The 22,840-nt window shown below is 41.6% G+C and overlaps 1 protein-coding gene across 1 annotated transcript in view; it reads right to left on the reverse strand.

Moving 5' to 3' along the window:
• The window catches only part of FES (FES proto-oncogene, tyrosine kinase), a 248,334-nt gene that overhangs the window by 73,018 nt on the left and 152,476 nt on the right, over positions 1-22,840 (reverse strand). Inside the window, exon 10 of the mRNA XM_089689378.1 lies at positions 16,910-16,987. Within this exon, the coding sequence (XP_089545504.1) occupies positions 16,910-16,987 (78 nt within the window). The remainder of the gene's footprint in view (positions 1-16,909; positions 16,988-22,840) is intronic.

Raw genomic sequence — 22,840 nt, forward strand, 5'->3', positions numbered from 1 at the left:
TCCTGCCTATATTTTTGCCTTTACATAGTATTAGTAAACTTTTGTCAGTGTGTAAAGGTTTGGTTTGGTCTAGGTAGATGAGAACACATGGCCTTGTGATGAGCATAGAGTCGCTCTTCCTCTTCACTTGCTAGGTTGGCAAAGAACAACGCTAATATGATTTCTGGTTCTATGTGAAACTGGGAATTTCTTCTCAGTATGAAGGCTGGATCCATCTGTACAGTATCTCTTTGTTGAATTTAGAAAGGTATGGTCATCTTTTCTACAACCCACTTTGGTGTTCCTATCTATGTGTTAGAAACCTATATCAAACTTTCTCCAAAGGCTTGAAGGGAGGCTGGACTAGAGCTTTCAGCATCCAGGTGAGGTTCAATAGAACGCAAGTTAAGCCATAAGTAATAGAAACCTTTTATCTACTTATTTTAGGAATCTCAGAACCCAAACAGCTAGTCTATAATCAAAGAGCGCAAGGCTCCATCCTGTACTCTTAAAGTAGCTGATCTGAGACCTTTGTCCAGACCGGCTTGTAGAAAGTTCATAACTTTAAGAATATCTGGAGGCTTTAAAATGATCAATCTTCTGATTGCAGAAAGTCTGAAAAGTCCTCTAGGTACATACTGGGTCTAATATTTCCCCTTGAAAGCCAGGTAATAAGGTGTTGGGCCTCCGGGTATGGATAAAACACTGAGCTCTGGTAGAGGAGATCTAGAAGTAGATCTTGAAGTAGAGGGAGAATCTAGGGCTCTTCCACTGACAGGCATTTCAGAAGTATGAACAAAGCTTGTTTTGACCAGAGTGGACTCCTGAGTTAAGACACAATTCTCCTGGATTCAGGTGGTGGTGGTTCAGGTAGCCTGTTTAAGCTTTCCATTGCTGGGTCCTATGAAAGAATTGTTTTGGAGGGCCACACCCCATCCTGTGAGGCTTGCATCTGTGTACAGTAGGATCAGATTCTGGCATCTGATGTGAATGACACCAGGCTAGCCAACATTCTAGGGAATTTTGAAACAGTGGGGAGAGGGAAAATAAAGAGTCCAAAGTTTTGAAATCCCTATGTCATCTACACAGAATCTGGTGCTGAAGGTGTCTAAGGTGGAAGTGGGTCCAGCGCACAGCAGGAATAAAGGCCGCTATAAGGCAAGGTAAAGACACGGCTTGTCTTATGGAAATGAGAGGGGAGGACAAGGCATGAGAATCTTGATGAACCACTGACTATGTGCTGCCCAAGAACACTACCCTCTACCTGGATGGCCCTCACTGAGGAAACCCCATTTGGGACATCCAGGTAAAAGAAAACAGGGTCAGACCAGATAAGAAGTACAGATTCTATCTCTGTCATCTTTCCTGACCTAATAGGACAGGAGACCAATGGGTTCCTGAAGGAGCCATAATTTATAATTGCCCATTCCTATCCCTTTTCAGATAGGCAGATCCTATCTCTAACGTGAAATGAAATAGAAATCTTGTGAGCCACCAATTAATTATAAGATAGGTTCGGCAGCACCAAACACATACTCATCCAATGTGCATAAAAATTCAACAAATATCACAATGGTGCCGCGCTCCTAATTGTTATTAATTAAATATCATAAACATTGTTTTAAATTAAATTCATATAATAGTGTAAACACAATATATATATAAAAAATGAAGTGCACCCATAAAGTGATAATACACTGAAAATATCAGTCAATATTCAATGTGCACAAAAAATATAAACATGATTGATGATAAATGAGTGAAAAATAAATCAGTCTCTGATGATACTCGTGAAAAATCCCAGGTGATGTGAACTCCAATTCCCAGTGACTTGAATAATGATCTTATTATGCGCTCACCTCATATAAAGCCTATAAATAGGCTAAAAACGCTTGTGTTCCCCAAATGGGACTATATCCTTGAGTTGCACCGTAGCAGTAATGGTGGTTACTCCTTAACCATGTAGCAGTAATGGTGGTTACTCCTTCAATTGTGGCTCTCCTGCCACTATCCCCACAAAGATCTCTCACTCTCTTAATACACTGGAGCACTCCTCCTTGGTATATCCCTCATACAAAGCCTATGAATAGGCTAAAAACGCTTGTGTTCCCCAAATGGAACTATATCCTTGAGTTGCACCGTAGCAGTAATGGTGATTACTCCTAACAATGTAGCAGTAATGGTGATTACTCCTTAACAGCGTAGCAGTAATGGTGGTTACTCCTTAACAGCGTAGCAGTAATGGTGGTTACTCCTTAACAGCGTAGCAGTAATGGTGGTTACTCCTTACCAGCGTAGCCAGGGGTGGACTGACCATTTGGAAACTCGGGCACTGCCGAGGGCCCGGGGTCAGTAGGGGGCCCCATGAGATGCCCCTGGTACCTTTTTCATAGGCTTTTTTGAGTTTGGGCAAGGACACAGGGGCCCCATGATCCCCTATTGCTCGGGGGCCCCATGAGTTGTCAGTCCGCCCCTGAGCGTAGCAGTAATGGTGGTTACTCCTTCAATTGTGGCTCTCCTCTCCTGCCAATATCCCCACAAAGATCTCTCGTTCTCTTAATACACTGGAGCACTCCTCCTTGGTATATCCCTCAGTATAAGAAGAAATAAAGACATAGTGTCTTATCCTTTTAAAAATAACTACCTTTAATATGTGCCCATTGCACTCACATGTAAAAACAATATTAAGCGCTTTGTTATAAACAATTGCCAGCAGATGATACAAGTGCACCTCTCGCACTGTGTACTTGCCCTCCTTGAATGTCAGGTGACGTCACTGCCCCTCCCTACGCGTTACGCCGCAGGTCACGTGGCTTCATCGGGGGATTTGATTGAGATTGATTGAGACTGATTTATTTATCACTCATTTATCATCAATCATGTTTATATTTTTTGTGCACATTGAATATTGACTGTTATTTTCAGTGTATTATCACTTTATGGGTGCACTTCATTTGTTATATATATATTGTGTTTACACTATTATATGGATTTAATTTAAAACAATTTTTATGATATTTAATTAATACAATTAGGAGCGCGGCACCATTGTGATATTTGCAGATCCTATCTCTCCTGCTGTTCTGGGGGTAAGGAGAAAATTTTGTACAATACCACTATATACAGTATATACAGTTGTGCTCAAAAGTTTGCATACCCTGGCAGAAATTCTGAAATTTTGGCATTGATATTGAAAATATGACTGATTATGCCAAAACATGTTCTTTTATTGAAGGATGATGATCATATGAAGCCATTTATTATCAAATAGTTTTTTGGCTCCTTTTTAAATCATAATAACAGAAATCACCCAAATGGCCTGGATCAAAAGTTTCCCTCCCCTGGAATGTTTGGCCTTGGTACAGACACACAAGGTGACACACACGGGTTAAAATGCCAATTAGAGGTTAATGTCCCACATCTGTGGCTTTTTAAATTGCAATTAGTGTCAGTGTATAAATAGTCAATGAGTTTGTTAGCTCTTACGTGGAAGCACTGACTAGGCTAGATACTGAGCCATGGGGATCAGAAAAGAACTGTTAAAAGTCCTGCGTAACAAGGTAATGGAACTTTATAAAGATGGAAAAGGACATAAAAAGATGTCCAAAGCCTTGAATATGCCAATCAGTACTGTTAAATCGCTGATTAAGAAGTGGAAAGTTCAGGGATCTCTTGATACCAAGCCAAGGTCAGTTAGGCCGAGAAAGATTGCAGCCACAACTGCCAGAAGAATTGTTTGGGACTGCTGCTCTTAAAAATGCAAGTTGCCAGGCTGTCATGCAGATCTCATCATACTGGTCTTCTATTTTTTCAAGTTACTGGCCTGTAACAACCATGTAGATGAGGCACTCTGACCTCAATTGCTGAATGTTTTTTTTCCAAGTAAATGACTCCGAATGTACTGAATGCAGAGGATTAGAATTATTATCAATTAGCATTTTCAAGTTTCTCTGAGCACAGGTTTTTTAAGCGTCCACAGGGCTCAAAACATGTTGTTTGACCTATACTTGTAATTGTAATTACAAATTTTAGGAACATTAGCTTTAAGAAGCATTTGCAAAGTATTTTATAAGCTTTGAGGCCCGTTTCACACTAGTACGGGCCATGTGGCCCACGTTTGTGCAGGCACAGCAGCCTATTCATTTCAATAGGCTGCTGTACCTGCGTTTCACACAAGGAAAAGGTGTACCTTTTCCAAAACGCATCCGCAGGGAAACTGCATGGTCTTTTTGACCATGCGGTTTCCGTGCGGTTCCAGCGCCTGCGATCACGCTGTGGGATGAGATGCATGGGGATGCAATTCCGAATGAATGGCAGGCCTGCATGTCTTGCAAGAGAAACACGATGCGGCTGCAGGTAGTTGCGGGTGCCGGAACAGGTGCTATTCCTGCACCCGCAACCAGCCTGCAGCATGTGGGATAGTATGAACCAGGGCTGAGTAGCTTTCTTGAAGAAGAGCTGGAATAAGAGCAAACATGGCTCTAGGCAGGTTAACAGCTTTGCCACCCCCACCCCTTCCAAGCTTTCTTCCACAGTACTTAACCTATTCATATATGATATATAAATAATATAAAAACAGTTATATAATTGGCCATAGGTTTTTTTATCTTCTCCATAACTCAGAAAACCCAATTAGATTGTAAGCTCTACCGTTATCATTCCCTCTAATAGGCCATAAACACATTTAACCTTTTATTGTTCCTGTAGCCCTTATCAACAGTAGCCTTTTCTATGATTTGCCTTCTTCATTTATACCCTAATAGATTATAAACTGTTCAATCTTCTGTATTCCTCCCTTGTACCTTAATGGATTGTGTGCTGTACTACCTTTTTATATCACTCCCTTCTAACCTAATGGACTGTAAATTCTTTGTATTCTTCCTGTATAAACTAATAGACTGTAAAATCTTCAATGCTTTGAATTTTTTCCTGTATCCTAATGTATTTTAAGTGCTTCTGCTAGTGCCTAGACAAAGTAACCCGTGGCTAAGTTGAAGGTGGGAAACTGCGACCCCCTGCTTCGTTGCATGTAGAAGAGGATGGCGGGGCCAATATTGGCTAGCGGCAAAATGTTTGTTATGTTTGTGGTATGCAATGAAATAGTATCAGTGAAAAGTTTAAATTAGGTGCACAAATATGTTGCAAAGGAAAAATGTCCTTGGGTTGGTGGTGTCACCGAAATTAAAAAGTTCCCTGAGGTGGTGATGTGATTGCAATGAAAAAATATTGTGTCACTGAAAAATAAAATTGCTCAAGTTGAAGCAAAAAAGAAAACAATTGTCCCTGCCTATAGTGGGATCACCACTCTTCCCTCAACCCCCCCCCCCCCACTACAATACAAAGCTCACCCCTTATCAGTAGTGTACCTAGCACATTTGGCATATATGGTCAAATTATTAGCACAGTCAAATCATGGATACAACTGGGACTGTGCACCCGCATAGATGTTACATTGGGAGCAGCAGCTGTGTCCAAGCAGCCACTGCATACCAATTGACTTTAACAAGACTGCTGCCCACATAAGGATGCATGGAACACCTGCGCATCCCCATGCAGGTAAACACAGTCATCATGCAAGGCACAAATGCCTTTGCCTCGTGTGAACAAGGCCTAATTGTTATGTGGGTCAGATAGCAGGAGAGAGGAGTTGCTAGGTATTTAATATATATTTCACACAACCTGTTTCGTATTACTTGCAACAACTGATAAATGTCGCCATATATGTGAACTCACTGGCTCCAGGCTCACCTTACAGGGCCCAGGCAGGCTCTCCCTTAGTCCAGGCTCTTTTTCCCTCTTGTAATCCAGGGCAATCAGATACTCTCTCTCTCCTAGTCCAGGGCTTCCAGGTACCCCTTCACCTAGTCCAGGTTCTCCAGACACCCTCTTTCTTAGTCCTGGGCCTCCAGACACTCTGGGGTTTATTTACTAAACCTGGTTGACTCAGAATCTTGGGCACCTGTGCATGGTAGCCAGTCAGCTTCTAACCTCAGCATGTTCAGTTAAGCTTCAGCAATAAAACCTGGAAGCTGATTGGTTTTTATGCAGAAGTGGACAAGATTCTGAGTCAACCAGGTTTAGTAAATAAACCCCTCTCTGTCTTGGTCCAGAGCCTCCAGGCACCCACTGGCCTATTCCAGGGCCTCTGGGCACCCCTCTTCTAGTCCAGGGCCTCCAGGCACCCCCTCTTCAGGTCTGGGGTCTTCAGGCAGCCTCTCTCCTGATCTGGAGCCTCCAGGTCCCCCTTTCCTAGTCTGAGGCATCAAGGCACCCCCTCTCCTACTCCAGGGCCTTCAGCCCCCCCCCCCTCCTAGTCTGGGGCATCCAGGCAACCCCTCTCCTAGTTTGGAGCCTCCAGCCCCCCCCTCTCCAAGTCTGGGGCATCCAGGTACTACCTCTCCTATTCCAGGGCCTCCATGCACCTCCTCTCCTAGTCCAGGAACTCAACTCCACACCCCCCTCTCCTTCTCCACAGCCTTCTCCACACACTCCCCTCTAGTAGTCCATGGCTACCTCTGCACACCCCTTTGCCTAGTCCTGAGCCTTCTTCAGCACTCCTGCTCTCCTAGTCCACGGCCCCCTCTGCACAACCACCTATCCTTGTCCAAGGCCTTCTTCAGCACACCCCTCTCTCCTAGCCCACAGCCTTCTCTGCACAGCCCCCTCTCCTAGTCCATGGGCCCTCTGAAGTCCCCATTTCCTAGTTCAGGCCCTCTCCACACAACCCCCCACTCCTAGTCCAGGGGCCTTCATCACACAAACTCCCTTTCCTAATATAGGGCTTACAGTTGCAGGCAGGCAGTCCCCTTTAAATTGCGTAATGCTGTGTGGACAGGACTTATGAAGGAGGAGGGTGACCTCACAGCACACCAGACTTATGAAGGAGGAGGGTGACCTCACAGCACACCAGACTTATGAAGGAGGAGGGTGACCTCACAGCACACCAGACTTATGAAGGAGGAGGGTGACCTCACAGCACACCAGTGCTGAATTACTCCTCTCCTGCCCCCTCCTCCCAAGCATAATAGATTGTAAGCACATCCACTTTTTGCAGCCCTCCATCATACCATAATTACCTCTTATACCCTAATGGATTGTAAGCTCTTCCACTTTCTTTATCTCTCCCTTATAACCTAATAAATTGCAAGGTCTACCAATGTTTGTAAAGCTCTTTTGTACTCTAATATTATACGAAAGGGCAAAAACAGCTGTCAGGTGTGAAGTATCTGTCCAAAAGCGAAGGAACAGGTAGGCAGACTGACTCAACCAGGGTGCCCAGGCATCTTGGGGTGCCTTGAGGTTTCTTCAGGGGTACCTTGGCAAAATGTCTAAAAATTGCCCAAAACTTGTATACAAGCCTGCCTTTTAGTTGCACAAAGCCATAGGCTTTCATTGTGCACCATTATGACCTTCTAGCTGCTGGCGTCTTGACGACCAATGATATCATCAGATGACGAGGAAAATTTGTCAGTTGCCTGCACAGCATCCTAGTTTTACCCTACCCCGCCACTCTCCATCAGTGTTGGGCTCACATTAGCTCAATGATGGAGAAAAACTGAAGAAGAGAAACAATGGAATACTAATAACTCAGTACCAATGTACAAAAGTGTGTTTGCTTTAGAAGAATAAATCACCTTTAATATTGGGTTTTCTACATGTGTGGTCGTTACTGCGTTTTATATAAAACTTTTCACATTTTAGAATGGGGTGCCTCAAGACTTTCCATAATTTTAAAGGGTGCCTCTGGACTGTGTATAATTTTTAAGGGTGCCTTGACTGAAAAAAGGTTGATAAACACTGACCTAGAGGATGTTGAAGTTAAATGGACAGCAGAGGAAGCTACAGAAGAGCCCACAGTGGTGAGCCATGCCCAGATCCATATTTAACAATATAAACAGCGAAAATCCAAGCCCTACATGAATTATAATAAACGACAAAAATAATAAATAATAAAAAAATATATTAAAAGTATATAATCTCACTCAAAAAATATATAAAATCAAAAGAGTGTCCAAAGAAAGATAAAGTCCTTAATCCCAAAAAATATATGTGTTTCAACCAAAAAAACATATAAGTCCTTCTCCTTTATATTGTGCATCCACCAGTGCTGTAACCAACATAAACCGCACTCACCAGATACAAGTGAATTGCACGCCTGTGCAACTTCCGGTGAGTGGAGCGCACGCCGTAGCGGTGCGTTCCAAGCGGCCATCTTTGATTATTTACTGAGAAAAACTCTGTCATCCTCTGCAAAAAGGCTGTGAGGTTTCTGATGTTGTCCTGGATGCTATGGGGATTATGAAAGCCAGTTGAAGGCAATAAACAATGCTTTGTTTTATCTTTTGAAATGTGAGTGGCCTGGTATTATTATAGCACTTTATGAGGTTATTAGCAATATTACGCTATATACATTTTTCTCTTACACTGCCGTGGAGCTGGCCTGGAAGGAGAAATCGGGAGGGAGTGGAAGGAAAACTTAAAGCCTTATGTGGTGGTGTGGAGTCCTGGAGGCTGAAAAGAGGGGTATAGGATCCCTAAAAGGCGTGCAATTCACCAGTATCTGGTGAGTTCGGTTTAGGTTGGTTACAGCACTGGTGGATGGTGGAAGCACAATATAAAGGAGCAGGACTTATATGTTTTTTTGGTTGAAACACTTTTTTTTTGGGGTTTAAGGACTTTAACTTTCTTTGGACACTTTTTTGATTTTATTTATTTTTTGAGTGAGATTATATATTTTTAATATATTTTTTTATTACTTATTATTTTTATCATTTATTATAATTCATGTAGGGTTTGGATTTGCGCTGTTTATATTGTTTTATATTATTTACTGTATTACACTTGTATTGCAGCAGTTTATACCCTTATATATACCCTTGTATATACCAAAACCGAGCTCCTAGTCTTCCCCCCAGCCTGCACACCACCCCCCACTGACTTCTCTATCACGTCCAACAATGCCACCATCAGGCCCGCCCCGCAGGCCAGAGTACTTGGTGTCATTCTTGACTCCAATCTATCCTTCCAGCCCCAAGTCCAATCACTAACAAACTCATGCAGACTCCACCTCCGCAACATTGCCAAAATCCGCACGTACCTAACCCCAGAAACCACTAAGCAGGTCATCCACTCCCTCATCATATCACGACTCGATTACTGCAACTCCCTCCTCACTGGCCTGCCTCGCCACAGGCTATCCCCGCTTCGATCCTGAATACGGCAGCCAGACTCATCCACCTTACCAACCGCTCCGTTTCTGCCACCCCCCTCTGCAAATCCCTCCACTGGCTTCCGATTGCCCAATGGATCAAATTCAAAATCCTAACACTGACGTACAAAGCTGTCCATCATACTGCCCCAAACTACATCACCGACCTAATATCCAGGTACAACCCTACACGCACTCTCTGCTCCTCGCAATACCTCCTTCTCTCTAGTTCCCTAGTCTCCTCCTCCCATGCCCGCCTCCAGGACTTCTCCAGGGCGTCACCCATACTCTGGAACTCCCTACCCCAATCCATCAGACTATCACCTACTCTCCTCTCCTTTAGGCGCACCCTGAAAACCCACCTCTTCAGGGAAGCCTACCCCACCCCCTGCTAATTCCCGACATCCTCCGTTCTTCCTACCACTCCATCCCCCACAGCTATTTCCTCCTGTACCACTATCCCTTCCCTCCTAGATTGTAAGCTCCAAGGAGCAGGGCCCTCGGACCCCTCGTGTATCACATTGTATTGGTATTGTACTGCCGCATGTTCTGTCTCCCATTGTAATGTACAGCGCTGAGCGAACTGTTGGCGCTTTATAAATATTGTATAATAATATATACATTTTGGGGGCATAAGTTTCTGTGGCGCTGGGGTTTGTGACTACCAGCTCCATATTTGTAGGCATTTTGGCTGATTTGAGCAGTGGCAGTATTCTAGACTGCTGAGTTGTAGAGGAGGCAGAAGCAAAGATATAAAGAGCAGATGTGAGTATCAGAAATGCTCTGTTTAGATTTTATAATAGAAAAGGAAATAGTCCTTTTATCCTGCATGGGTTGTATTCATGTCACAATTGTAGTAGGGCCCAGGAACCGAAAATGTTTTCAGTGTGAAATCTGCTCATGTATGGCATCTTTTTGAGATGTTTTTCCAACCCTTTGTAATTGTACCCACACACAATAGTCCATACAAATGACCCAAACCATCAAACAATCATTCTTCAGAATAATGTTGGCCTACATATGATTACACGCTAAGCACACACTTCTGTATCTGTACTTTTCTGTTAGCCAGATCAAGTAAAGATCAAATCCTGCCCATGGGCCTCTAATGATCAAGACCATCATCACAGATTATTCCTATTCTCTTGTATAGTCAAATGATAGTGATAAAGGATAACACAATGTGCAGGTGATCAGCTCGAAATATAAATGCACATTGTTTCCTCTACTTCTGCTTTGTAATTTGTACTTGTAAATCGAAAACCCTGCTGGAAAGATACCAGGCCATGCAGGAGATAGAAAATGAGGAAACTGCCCTGTGGAGCGCGATGATTCATGCGGCAAAGTGATTTGCTAGAAGATATAAGTATTTAAATGTGTTCAACAGGGAACCGCGCAAAGCAGGCCATCATGGGGATTTCCCAGAACAAAGAATGCAATTTTAGATATTTTGTGTGTAGGTAAATATATAACTGCACCTGCAAAGTTCAAAGAATTTCTCCCCCGAGGAATAGATTATACTATAGGTATGTGTACATACAACTATTTATGGCTTAGGCATAATTATAGCCACAGAAATTGCAACTTTATAGCACAGAAAGGCACCAATAGCATTCAGAAAATACACTATGATGAAAAATATATGTACAATTGAGGCACCTACATGAGATTATATGAAAGTTCTCTGTATGCCGCATTATTAGTTACTATAGCATGGAACACACTTCATTAGCGGGACTAGTAGAGTTTGGAGGGCCAGGGGCTTTGAAATGTTTTGTAATGGGCTCTGTCATTAGTTGTAACATCCCTAGTTTGTAGGCAATCTCATCACTCATCATCAAGGTGGAAGTTTATTTGGAATTTTCTGATCACACATGGACTTTTTGGTGTCTGATAACAATATAATTAAGGATATGCACTATTAATTTTTACACTTTATATAATAATATTTCTTATGAGTGGATTTAGAAGTCCAATTTTGTGCTGTTTATTTATATTTTTTTGTAGGCAATCTGTTTACAAAATAAACAGCTTCATTTGTCAAATAAAGTGATATTAAACCCGCAATGTTTTTTAGCCCAACACATGGAGCACAATAAAATAAACATTCCCCAATTAGTTCAATTTCTTGGCCCAGTACTTGAATTTTTCAACTTTCAATGCTAATGGCTCATGCTTTCTCTCAGTGCTACTTCCCTAATCGTCCAGTCTTCACAGGAAAGAGTTAACAGCGGACAGTGCAGTCTCCAGCCTGTCTGTGAACGGAGGAGGGAGGAGCAGGGGAATGCCTTGCCATCCCAGGCTATGGGGCTGTGCAGCTCTATTACCTGCAAGGTCCATAGGATGCTGCAAGAGAGAGGAGCCACCCCGAAACCAGAAACCAGGGGCAGCAATCATGGCACCAACTTAAACTGGGACATAGGTAAGGATTACATGATATACAGCCCTGGCCAAAGGTTTGAGAATGACACAAATATTAAAGTTTTACTACACGCAGGGGCGTATTTATCACAAGGCAAACAAGGCATTTGCCTAGGGCGGCATTTTTCAGGGGGGCAGCAGCATTTTTCAGGGGGGCAATGCCACTTCCCCCAAAAGAAGGGATGGAAGAAGGGACACACGCAGCATGGGGACCAGGTGGGATCTGAGAGAGGCTGCTGGCTGCTTGATGGTGTATGCAGAGCCCGACTCTTGTTCCTAGGAATGTCCAGAGCTGTGAAGGTGAGTGTCTTTAATCTCGCAGGTGTGGTGGGGGGGAGTTGCAAGTGTATGGGGGAGATGGTAGTGGTAGGCTCTCTCAGGTGAGGGTGGGGGGGGGGGGCTGGGGTGTTGTTAGTCAATGTCAGGCTCTCTTCGTGGAGGAGGGTGTTGTTGTCAGTGTCAAGGTCTCTCTGTGGGGGGAAGCCGATTTTTGTGTTGCCTAGGGCAGCAAGAAACCTAAATACACCACTGACTACACGTACCACCTACATAAAAACTGTTGCTGACCAAATACACCCCTTCATGGAAAAAGTATTCCCTGATGGCAGTGGCCTCTTTCAGCAGGATGGAGTGAGGAACGCAAGAACAAGTTCAAGGAGCTGGTTTGGCCTGCAGATTCTCCAGATCTCAATCCAATCAAGCATCTGTGGGATGTGCTGGAAAAACACATCCGATCCATGGAGACCCCACCTCACGACTTACAGGACTTAAAGTGTTCCTAAACCCACAACAGTAAAATCCGTCTGTATATGCAGTAAAGCATGCTTGTTATACTCACTGTGGAACCTAAGGGGTTAATCCTCTGCATTGTGTAAAAAGGCGGTTTGATCCTGTCTTCTCTGCCCCTCTTTTTGTTGAAATGACCACCTGATACAGACTGAACCCGTGGTCACATGCACATGCTCAGTTTGGTGTATATCACTAGAGAGGTTGTTTTTTTTTTTTTTTTTTGGGAGGGTGCATGTGATCAGCATAGGGCCAATCAGCACTGTCCAGACAGAGGGTCAGGGCTTTTGCATCATCCTGGAGCAGAAAGCAAACTCCTACAAGCTTTAACCAGTGCTCTGCTGGACACTGACAGATGTCACAAGACTGCTATATACTGCTGATGATAAAAGATATTTAGCAGTTTATATTTACTAAAATAATTGGATTTCCAAATAAACTCTGGGCTCCCCAAAAAATAATTATACTTTGCAATACCAATGATGACAGACAAAAGAAGTTTTACTAATGTTTAAAGTTTATGTACCAAAAGGACAAAGACATACTGGATGTCATATTCTCAGCTTGGACTTTATTAAATTTCCCCAAAAATATTAAACCAAGTTGCACAAATTAATGTAGCATAAACTTGCCAATGTTCCAGCTTAAATATCACCTGTTTCCAATAGAAGAAGCTGGGCTTTCTTAATTTCAACAATGAACACTACCTTTAATGATGTTGCATTAATTATTAATTGCACACCAGTGCACATGGATTGTGTGCTGCAGCGCACCACAATGCACCAATGAAACTGCTCTTTGCATTGTAATGTGGTTTACAAATAAAAGGTCCTCATTCTTTTTGTGCATCAACAGCTTGTTTGATTACATTACGTGCATTGAAGTGCAAATGGGCTTTACACATAAACATGGAGGGTTTCTTGTAATCTTTCCATTATAGCCTCCTGCCTTTGGCTGCCCCTGGCCAGAATAATTCACTGCATTGGTGAATGTGGTGACTTGAAGTTCTAACCCACAGAACACTAATTACATAAGTATTGAACACATCACCATTTTTCTCAGTAAATATATTTCTAAAGGTGCTATTGACATTAAATTTTCACCACTTGTCGGTAACAACCCATGCAATTTATACATACAAAGAAACCAAAACAAATACGTTCCGAAATTAGGTTATGTGTAATAAAATGAAATGACGCAGGGAAAAAGTATTGAACACGCTAACTGAAATTAATTTAATACTTTGTACAAAATCCTTCGTTGGTAATGACAGCTTCAAGATGCCTCCTATATGGAGAAACTAGTCGCATTTATTGCTCAAGTGTGATTTTGGCCCATTTTTCCACACAAACATCTTCAAATCTTGAAGGTTCTGTGGGCCTCTTCTGTGAACTCTGATCTTTAGTTCTTTCCATAGATTTTACATTGGATTCAAGTCAGGTGATTAGCTGGGCCATTCTAGCAGCTTCATTTTCTTTCTTTGAAACCAGTTGAGAGTTTCCTTGGCTTTGTGTGTGGGATAATTTTCTTGCTGAAATGTTCACCCTCGTTTCATCTTCATCATCCTGGTAGATGGCAGCAGATTTTTATCACGAATGTCTTGGTACATTTTTCCATTCATCCTTCCTTCAATATGAAGTTTGCCAGTAACGTATGCTGAAAAACAGCCCCACACCATGATGTTCCCATCTCCAAACTTCACTGTTGGTATGGTGTTTTTGGGGTGATGTGTAGTGCCATTTGACCTCCAAACATGGTGTGTATTGTGGCATCCAAAGAGTTCAAATTTGGTCTCATCTGACCAGACTATATTCTCCCAGTATTCTTCAGGTTTGTCTAAATGTGCAGCAAACTTTAAACAAGCTTCAGCGTGCCTTTGTTTCAGCAATGGAGTCTTGCTTGGCGAGCGTGCATACAGGCCATGGCAGTTGAGTGCATTGTTTATTGTTTTCTTAGAAACAATTGTATCTGCTAATTCCAGGTCTTTCTGAAGCTCTCCACAAGTGGTCCTTGGCTCTTGGACAACTCTTCTGACAATTCTTTTCAGTCCTCTGTTAGAAATCTTGCAAGGATCACCTGGTCTTGGCCAGTTTATGGTGAAATGATGTCCTTTCCACTTTTGGATTATGGCCCCAATAGTGCTCGCTGGAACATTCAGATGTTTGGAAATCCTTCTGTAACCAATGCAATCAGTATGTTTTGCAACAATAAGGTTGTGAAGGTCTTGAGAGGGCTCTTTGCTATTACCCATCATGAGATGTTTTCTGTGTGACACCTTGATAATGAGACACCTTTTTATAGGCCATCAGTTGAGACTGAACCAGCTGATATTAATTTGCACTGACAAGGGGCAGGATTGCTTTCTAATTACTGATAGATTTCAGCTGGTGTCTTGGCTTTCCATGCCTTTTTTGCACCTTCTTTTCTTCACGTGTTCAATACTTTTTCCCTGTGTCATTCCATTTTATTATGCATAACTTAATTTCTGAACTTGTTTGTTTTGATTTCTTTGTATACATGGATTGCATGGGTTGTTACCGGCATGTGGTGAAAATGTTATGTCAACAGCACCTTTAGAAATATATTTATTGAGCAAAATGGTGACATGTTCAATACTTAGTTTACCCGCTGTATATCAGGCAGTTTACGGTATCAGCACAACACCAGCATTATTTATACACAGGGCACATCATCCTCATAAGTATGCACTAATCATCTCTCCCAAACTGCAGAGGCTTGTCTTCAGTGTAACTATATGACATAAGTAGTATAAGATTTGTATGTATGTGTCCCATCTGTTAAGCCATGTGGACATTAATAACAGCACAAGATGCCTACCGATAACATTCCATAGTCAGGCACAGCTGTCTCCAGGAGTTATTAGTTCTCAGGAAATGTATTATAGACAGACAAATGAAACCACATGGTAAACACAAAACTGCTAACTATATTCTTCTAAGAAAAAAGCTCTTGATCAGTTTTAAGAGAAATAGCCACAGGTTCTGCAGATGTTGTTATCATCTATGGTTTGCATTTCGAAAAAGAGTATTAACGCATAAAGATTAGATTTGTTGGAGCGCATCCATTAACAGAGCATCGGTGCTAGTGACATGCATAGTTTTTTTAATTTGATTTAGAAGAGGCCTAAATTAAGTGGCAGATTGCCCTATGTAAAAGTAAACACGGAGTATTTGCTTCCCTTCATCCTGGAGATATTTAATGATAGTTTATGAGTGAATCAGGCAGTGATCTCATATTTATAGACCCCCCTGGGTCTGTTGACCACCCATTGTCAGGCAAGCAGGCATGTTAGAAGACCTACTGTTTCTCCTGATAAGGCGGCTCTTAGTTTTGCTCTCTATTCCACCACCTTTCCTACCCATAGGAGTTCTATGTAGGTTTGACAAAGAGGCTGGAGGGCATTCTTGAGACTGTCTGCATTGAAGGCAGTTAGTCCGTACCAACACACCAGGTTGACCCAAGGCAGGAGAGGCATCTGCCTTAAAATGGAATCCCATTTAGTGTGGATACTTAGCCTAAACCTGCTCCTACCCCCATCTTAAGACTTTTCTATCTACCCTGTAAAGGAAAGAAGTCTATACTTACCTATTCTAATGCCTGCTTTGTTCCTTTTACATGATAGGATCCAAGTGCCGGCTTCAGTGTGTCCATAGTAAGCCTATGGGTAATGTAATGCCAAGACATTGCAGCTGTTGTCGGCAATCTCTCCTCTTCACTGAAGTAGGCATCTGGAGAGATCATGTGACTGGACTGGAGCACCCTCAGTATAGGTAAGTATATACTTCTTTCCTTTAAAGGGTACTTAGAATGGGGAAATAATTAGTTTAGGTTTAGTTAGTATTTGACTGGAATTCCACTTTAAGTGCTTCTGTTTCCTCTACATCTCTTAGCCATGTCCTGCACTGTACATTACCAAGCAGTCAAATTGACAGCTCATGTTCTGCAGATTACACTAGAAGGACAAGGCTGTTAATGCTACGGTGTACAAAAGCTGGCCATACACATATAGATATTTTTCCATTCCACCTGCAGAAACAGATTTGTTCATCTATGCCACAGAGTGCGGATGAAAGATTCTCCCACTGTGCTGCTGTATTTTGAGAGCCAGTCCTGCCAGCTGCCAAAATACCCAAACAGTGGCTGCATTTAATTGAAAGTAAACAGCAGAGGAGAATCTGCAAAGCATGCAGGGAATCCAGGAAGTTGTTATTGCATTGCTGATGTTGTAAAATGAAAGTGTACGCTGTGAATATGGAATTCCTTTAAATAAATGTTCTCAATAGCCAAGTCGAGTGCAGCTTTTATTCTACAGACCATTGAACACAGAGGCCACCACTGTCTACATACTGGACTTACTAAGGTGCAAAAAAACCTTTCAAATAGCCTTTTCTCAGTTGTTGGTGTCTGCCCAGGGACTTGAGAGATAATTATTTTATATCAGTTTATATTCAGAATCAGTTCAATTAATATATTTCTTACGTAAACAATACTCACAGAAATTTTTGGCCGAAAAATCCCAGAAATGTGGTTCTTTATCGTTTCAAGGGTTTGATTTTTTCCACTTTCCTTTTCCTGGAAAAAAAAAAAGAAAAACATTTGTCAGTCTGTCTACATAATCATCAAGGACTCAATCACACCATCCATATCCCATGTACACTATATTGCCAAAAGTACTGGGACGCCTGCCTTTACACGCACATGTAAGTGATTCGTCACTCAGAGAACACGTCTCCACTGCTCTAGAGTCCAGTGGCAGCGTGCTTTACACCGCTGCATCCGCCGCTTTGCATTGCACTTGCTGATGTAAGGCTTGGATGCAGCTGCTCGGCCATGGAAACCCATTCCATGAAGCTCTCTATGCACTGTTGTTGTGCTAATCTGAAGGCCACATGAAGTTTGGAGGTCTTTAGCTAATTACTCTGCAGACAGTTGGCGACTTCTGTGCACTGTGAGCTTCAGCATGCACTGACCCAGCACTGACCCAGCTCTGTCATTTTACATGGCCTACCACTACGTGGCTGAGTTGTTGTTGTTCCCAGTTGCTTACACTTTGTTATAACACCACTAACAGTTGACCGTGGAATATTTAGTAGCAATTAAATTGCAAGGATAGACTTCTTGCACAGGTGGCAACCTATCACAGTACCACGCTTGGAGTCACTGAGCTTCTGAGAGAGACCCATTCTTTTACAAATGTTTGTAAAAGCAGTCTGCATGCCTAGGGGCTGGATTTTATACACCTGTGGCCATGGAGGTGATTGGAACACCTGAATCCAATGATTCGGAGGGCTGGCCCAATACTTTTGACAATATAGTGTGTGTGTATATATATATATATATATATATATATAAAATCACTGAGGTATTGCAGAAAACTATACGGAACTTTGGCCATTAGATGTAGCTGAAGATATAGGAAATAATGTATTAGAAAAATATGGGAAAATTTAATTGTGCATTCATTCAGATTGCACAAATGCTTCTGATAGTTGGCCAACAAATGTTTCATAAAAAGACCACTTAGTGTAGCGTAACACTTTTGATAGTTAAGTGGTTTGCATGGCAAGACCACTTACTGTTATCTCACATATATATTCCTATTATTATAGCCAAATTTACCACCCTAACTCCTCTCACAGTTTTTTCACTACATAGACAGTAATATACCAAAACGTGCGGATTGTTCCCTATTGGTGTGCTATTACTTTGTGGAACGTTTCGCCGAATGGTTCACAAAATATTGGCGCTTTTGTGGTGAAATTGGTCCCATAGGAATGAATGGTGGAATGTTCAAAACTAGAGTGGGAGCTGACAAAAGGTAAAGTGTGAGCTGAAAAATCAGAACATGATTTCTAAACTGCCATCACTCCCTCATTTTCAAGCCCACCTACACAAATCTTATATCAAAATGTTCAGCTATCCCTGCTGCCACTAAAAATGTCCACGGCTAAGCCATAGCCCTTATTTAAAGTATCTTGCGAGCCAGAAAACAAAAAAAGGTCTCCCTAATATACAACATAAAATATATGTCCTCTATATAGTCGGATCGCAAAAATTAGTGCAGATGTGAGCGTACATCTGCACTAATGGGAGGATTCACAATCAGTCACGGATTCACATGCAATATGGATTGAAGATTAATTAACAGCACAAAGTCACTTTTATTATTTGGGACACTGTTTTCACATATGCATTTATTAATTTATTTATGCACACTGATCATTTGAATAATTTTTCTAAGTGAAGTAATATTCATTCTTTAATCACAGTTATTATTTTAGTATAATCACGGAGGTTTTTTAATATTAATTCAGTATATTTTTTATGTCATTTGATTTATTATATATATATTTTTTTATTTTTATATTTTTTCTGCATATGGTTCTTAGGACATAGATTAAGTGATTCCATATATAAATTGGAGTGTTTTGGGAGCGCAACATTATAGGATTTTATTCATAAGCCATAGCCCTGATAGTTTTCACAATATGATCATTTGTTTGTAACTCACGCCGCCCATTGACATTCATTGAAACTCCACTCTAGCCACCGCAAATTTGAAGGGCAATTTCTAAACTGCGACTGTGCCTTCTTTTGTAATATTTCAGAGACATACTATGCATCCAAATGTAGGTCTGGGTCTACTGATTCTCACAATATAAAGCTCTTCGGTGTAGAATTTATAATTTTTACACTACAACCGTTTGAAGATGGCAACCGCCAGTGAAGTGAGCAAGTTGGAGCAGTTTGTTTTCAACCGCTCTTCTCTGCCCTTGCTGTAGAGAGAGTTGCCATAGGAACCCAGGTGTGTGAGCAGGCAGCAGAGAGACAAAAGCTAGAGTGTGAGCAGAAAAATCAGGAAATGATTTCTAAACTGCCACCACTCCCTCATTTTCAAGCCCTAAACTACTGGTGGAGGCAAGAACACTTCACACAATTTCCCCAGAAATTGTAGCTTTTCTAGTTAAGTATTTGCATTTATTAAAGAGGCCCACATATGTGTCAAAAACAAGGGACAATTGAGAAGGAAAAAGAAATAGAGGAATTTAGTTAAAAAAGAAGGGGGACAGCCCTTACGAATTTTAGAAATATAAACAAATTTCATAAATAAATATTCTATATTTCAAATAGTTGCTATTTACAAAAGGGCAATGAGAATATGGGGTTGACTTACTAAAGGCAAATAGACTGTGCACTCTGCATGTGCAATTGCTCCAGAACTTCGTAAATGAAGTAAAGCATCACTTTGCAAGTGAAAAAAAAAAGACAATTTTTGCTTGTACATGATTGGATGATGGAAGTCAGCAGAGATTTCCCTCATTTACTAAGCTCTGGTGCAAATGCACTTGCAAAGTGCACATATAATCAAGGTAAGTGCAGCGCTAAACCTATAAAGATATAAAGAGTTCTTCAATAAATCAGTAGTCCTTAGTATAAATCATATATGCATGAAAAAAAAAAGTTCTAAAACAATAGAGCTCCGTGTGACTTCACATGTTTCAGTGCAAAATTCCTAAAACAGATAGGTGAGAGGCAAGGTAATTGGTAAAGTGCGCACTCACCGGACGCGCAATGGTTATGCGCAGTGTATAGTAAAGTGGAGGTCTGCCAATGGGTCCCTCTCAGCATAGGAACGGGATTGACCCAGGATAAGTAGATGTCATCAAGATATGTTCAACCGGAGGTCCCCTTTAACCTCCCTAGCGGTATTCCCGAGTGTAGCTCGGGGTAAAATGTCAGTGCCAAAAGCGGTAACCCCGAGCTACACTCGGGCTTACCATGCGGCGCTGCATAGGGAGTCCCTGCAGAGCTTACCTTGTCCTTCCCTCCTGCGATGTGTCCCCTGCAGCGTCCCTGGCCATCTCCTCCGGATGATGCCAGCATCCGGCTCCTGTGTTCCGGTCCCTGTGACGTCAGGACGTACGGGCGCCGCCGGCGGCGGCAGGAAATTTTTAAATTTAAAAAAAAGTCATTTTTTTCAAAACGAATTTTACATAGTAAAACATTGCTGTTTCAAACCATTTCACATACATTTTGTCCCGAGTGCTTTGTCCTGTCCCCTGTCTGCATTTTGACTGTTCTTTCTGCCTGGAAACTTAGAAAAGTCCATGGCGTCCAAAAAGCGTCCCTTTAGGTCAAAAGCGGGTTTAGATCTGCTAGAGAACAGTGATAGTAAATCAGAACCACTTGCAGAATTGAGTGATAATGAATCGTGGAGAAATTCGTCATCAGACACTGAAAACAATTTTGCGACTTTACTCAGTGATGTGCGAACTTGGCGCCATATTTCAAATTTCAGTGTTTTTGGTTTGATTATATTATTGAATTAAATGTATTATTATTATATTATTATTTTTTATGATTATTTATTAAATTATAATTTATGATTTTGTGTTTCAAATTTTATCATACCCGGGATGTTTAATAGACTCTTGTTCGGACAGATTTCAGTGAGTTATTCCTAAATATTACAGCCTACAATAAAAAAACTACATATTTCCATGCAGAATAATGGTACCGCTTTCAGCACCAAAAATCTGAAATAATCATACCGCTAGGGAAGTTAAGGACACGGGTGCAGCCTCTTTAGTGTGGTACAGTGGTCACCAGGGGGAGCTCTGGGGGATTAGGTGCTCGGTAAAGAGCAAAAGATGGAAAAACCCATAGTGTAGTAGACTCAAATAATGTTTAATGAAAAGTATAAATGAAAGGTATTTCCATACATGTGGATGTGTAATCATACACCAGAAATCTTGCGATGAACATGAACAATAAAATAACAACCATAGGGTTGCTATGAGCACTAACCAGCTGGTTTGGTAATAGGGGCCGCCGGACCTTGCAAAGTGCACAGCCTATTTGCCTTTAGTAAATCACCAACTAAAAATATAAGCTAGTTAATACGGCGCTAAAATAACAAGCATGCGGATCAATGATAGTTAAACACATATAGCTGACATCAATGTGGGGTGAAGTAAACAACTATGAGAATAACATGCATTAAAAAGGTGAATAGTGTCCTTGTATATCACACAAACTTCATGCAGGTGTGAACTGCAATGTGCCAATCCTCTATAGCTGGGGTGCCCCCTCACCTTCCTGCCCAGGCCCCCAGGGACCAAAGAGCATTGGGTAGTAAATAGGATATTCCTCCAGGTAGGTGAATCCCTCTGGCAGTAATGGTGTAACTCCCTCCTCTTGGCTATAGCCTTAGCAATAGATGGTATCCGTGATATCTCTCCAGTAGTGGCTCTCCAATGCGGTCCCCAGTGAGGCGAGAGAGACTCATATAGTGTAAAACCTTTTATTTAATTAAAACGAAAACTAAAGCCTACTTACACAGGACTTCAGACATGCAAGCCTTTACACCACTCCAAGGGTGTACTGTATTCGGAAAACGGAGCACCGAGATGGCGCCCACGCCGGATATGACGTCAAGCCGTCTATCGTCAGAAGCTCCTCCCACTGGCGTATCTACGCGTTACGTCACTCAAGCACGTGACTTCGTCAGGATATACGTCTACTACTGGTGGAGCTTAATTTATTTGGTCAATTAGCCAATCAGCATTACTGCTAGGCGGTGCCCGCCGCCATTAAAGAGAAGTACAATACCGAAGACGATCGTCTGTGCATGTTTGCGGCAATCTGTACATAACAGTGCCGAAAATGGTACCAATTAAAATATTTAGAATGCATATTAATAATGTGCTGGACGATGGTGAGATAAAAACAGAAATAAAAACGGAAATAAAGGTAAATGGTCCTAATGGGAATAAGGTACAAGCTCCGATCACAGAGCTAGGCACCCTATGGCAGCACTCTACACATACAGACCGCCATACAGTTCCACAGAAAAGGATATTGTTATCTATTAAAATAAATAAATTAAAATAGGCCCTGTTGTACAGTGGTACACACCAGGTTAATAGATAAATGTAATAAAAAATTATTTATATATATTTAAAACCGAAAAGTCGCAAAAAACCCTTTATACAGTACACCATAGGGATGGTTACTATAAATGACATATGGATGTGTATACATTCAAGCAATGAAAAAACCTAATAGGGAATGTGAAACAATAAGACATACCTAATGAGGGATATTAAAATAATATAAAATAATAATAAAGACCTGATTAGAAATTGCTGATGAAGCAATTCAGGTCAAATTCAACATTGAGGCCCCTGGGGGCTTGAGACCTCAAAAGAAAAATCCATTTGGATTCCATTTGGCTGATTGATCTAACTTTGTTGCTCCCCCTCCAGTGTCTTTTATACTTCTCTATGCCCCAGAATTTGAGTTTAGAAGGATCGTTATGATGGTGGGTAGCAAAGTGTCTGGGAACACTATGTTTTGAATGGCCCTTTTTAATATTTTGAATATGTTCCCTGATCCTCTTCCACATGGGCCTCTTTGTTCTTC

This window comes from Staurois parvus, unplaced genomic scaffold (genome assembly GCF_062004578.1).
Source record: "Staurois parvus isolate SC_StPar_1 unplaced genomic scaffold, SC_StPar_1.0 ptg000472l, whole genome shotgun sequence".
In the NCBI taxonomy this organism is placed as follows: Eukaryota; Metazoa; Chordata; class Amphibia; order Anura; family Ranidae; genus Staurois; species Staurois parvus.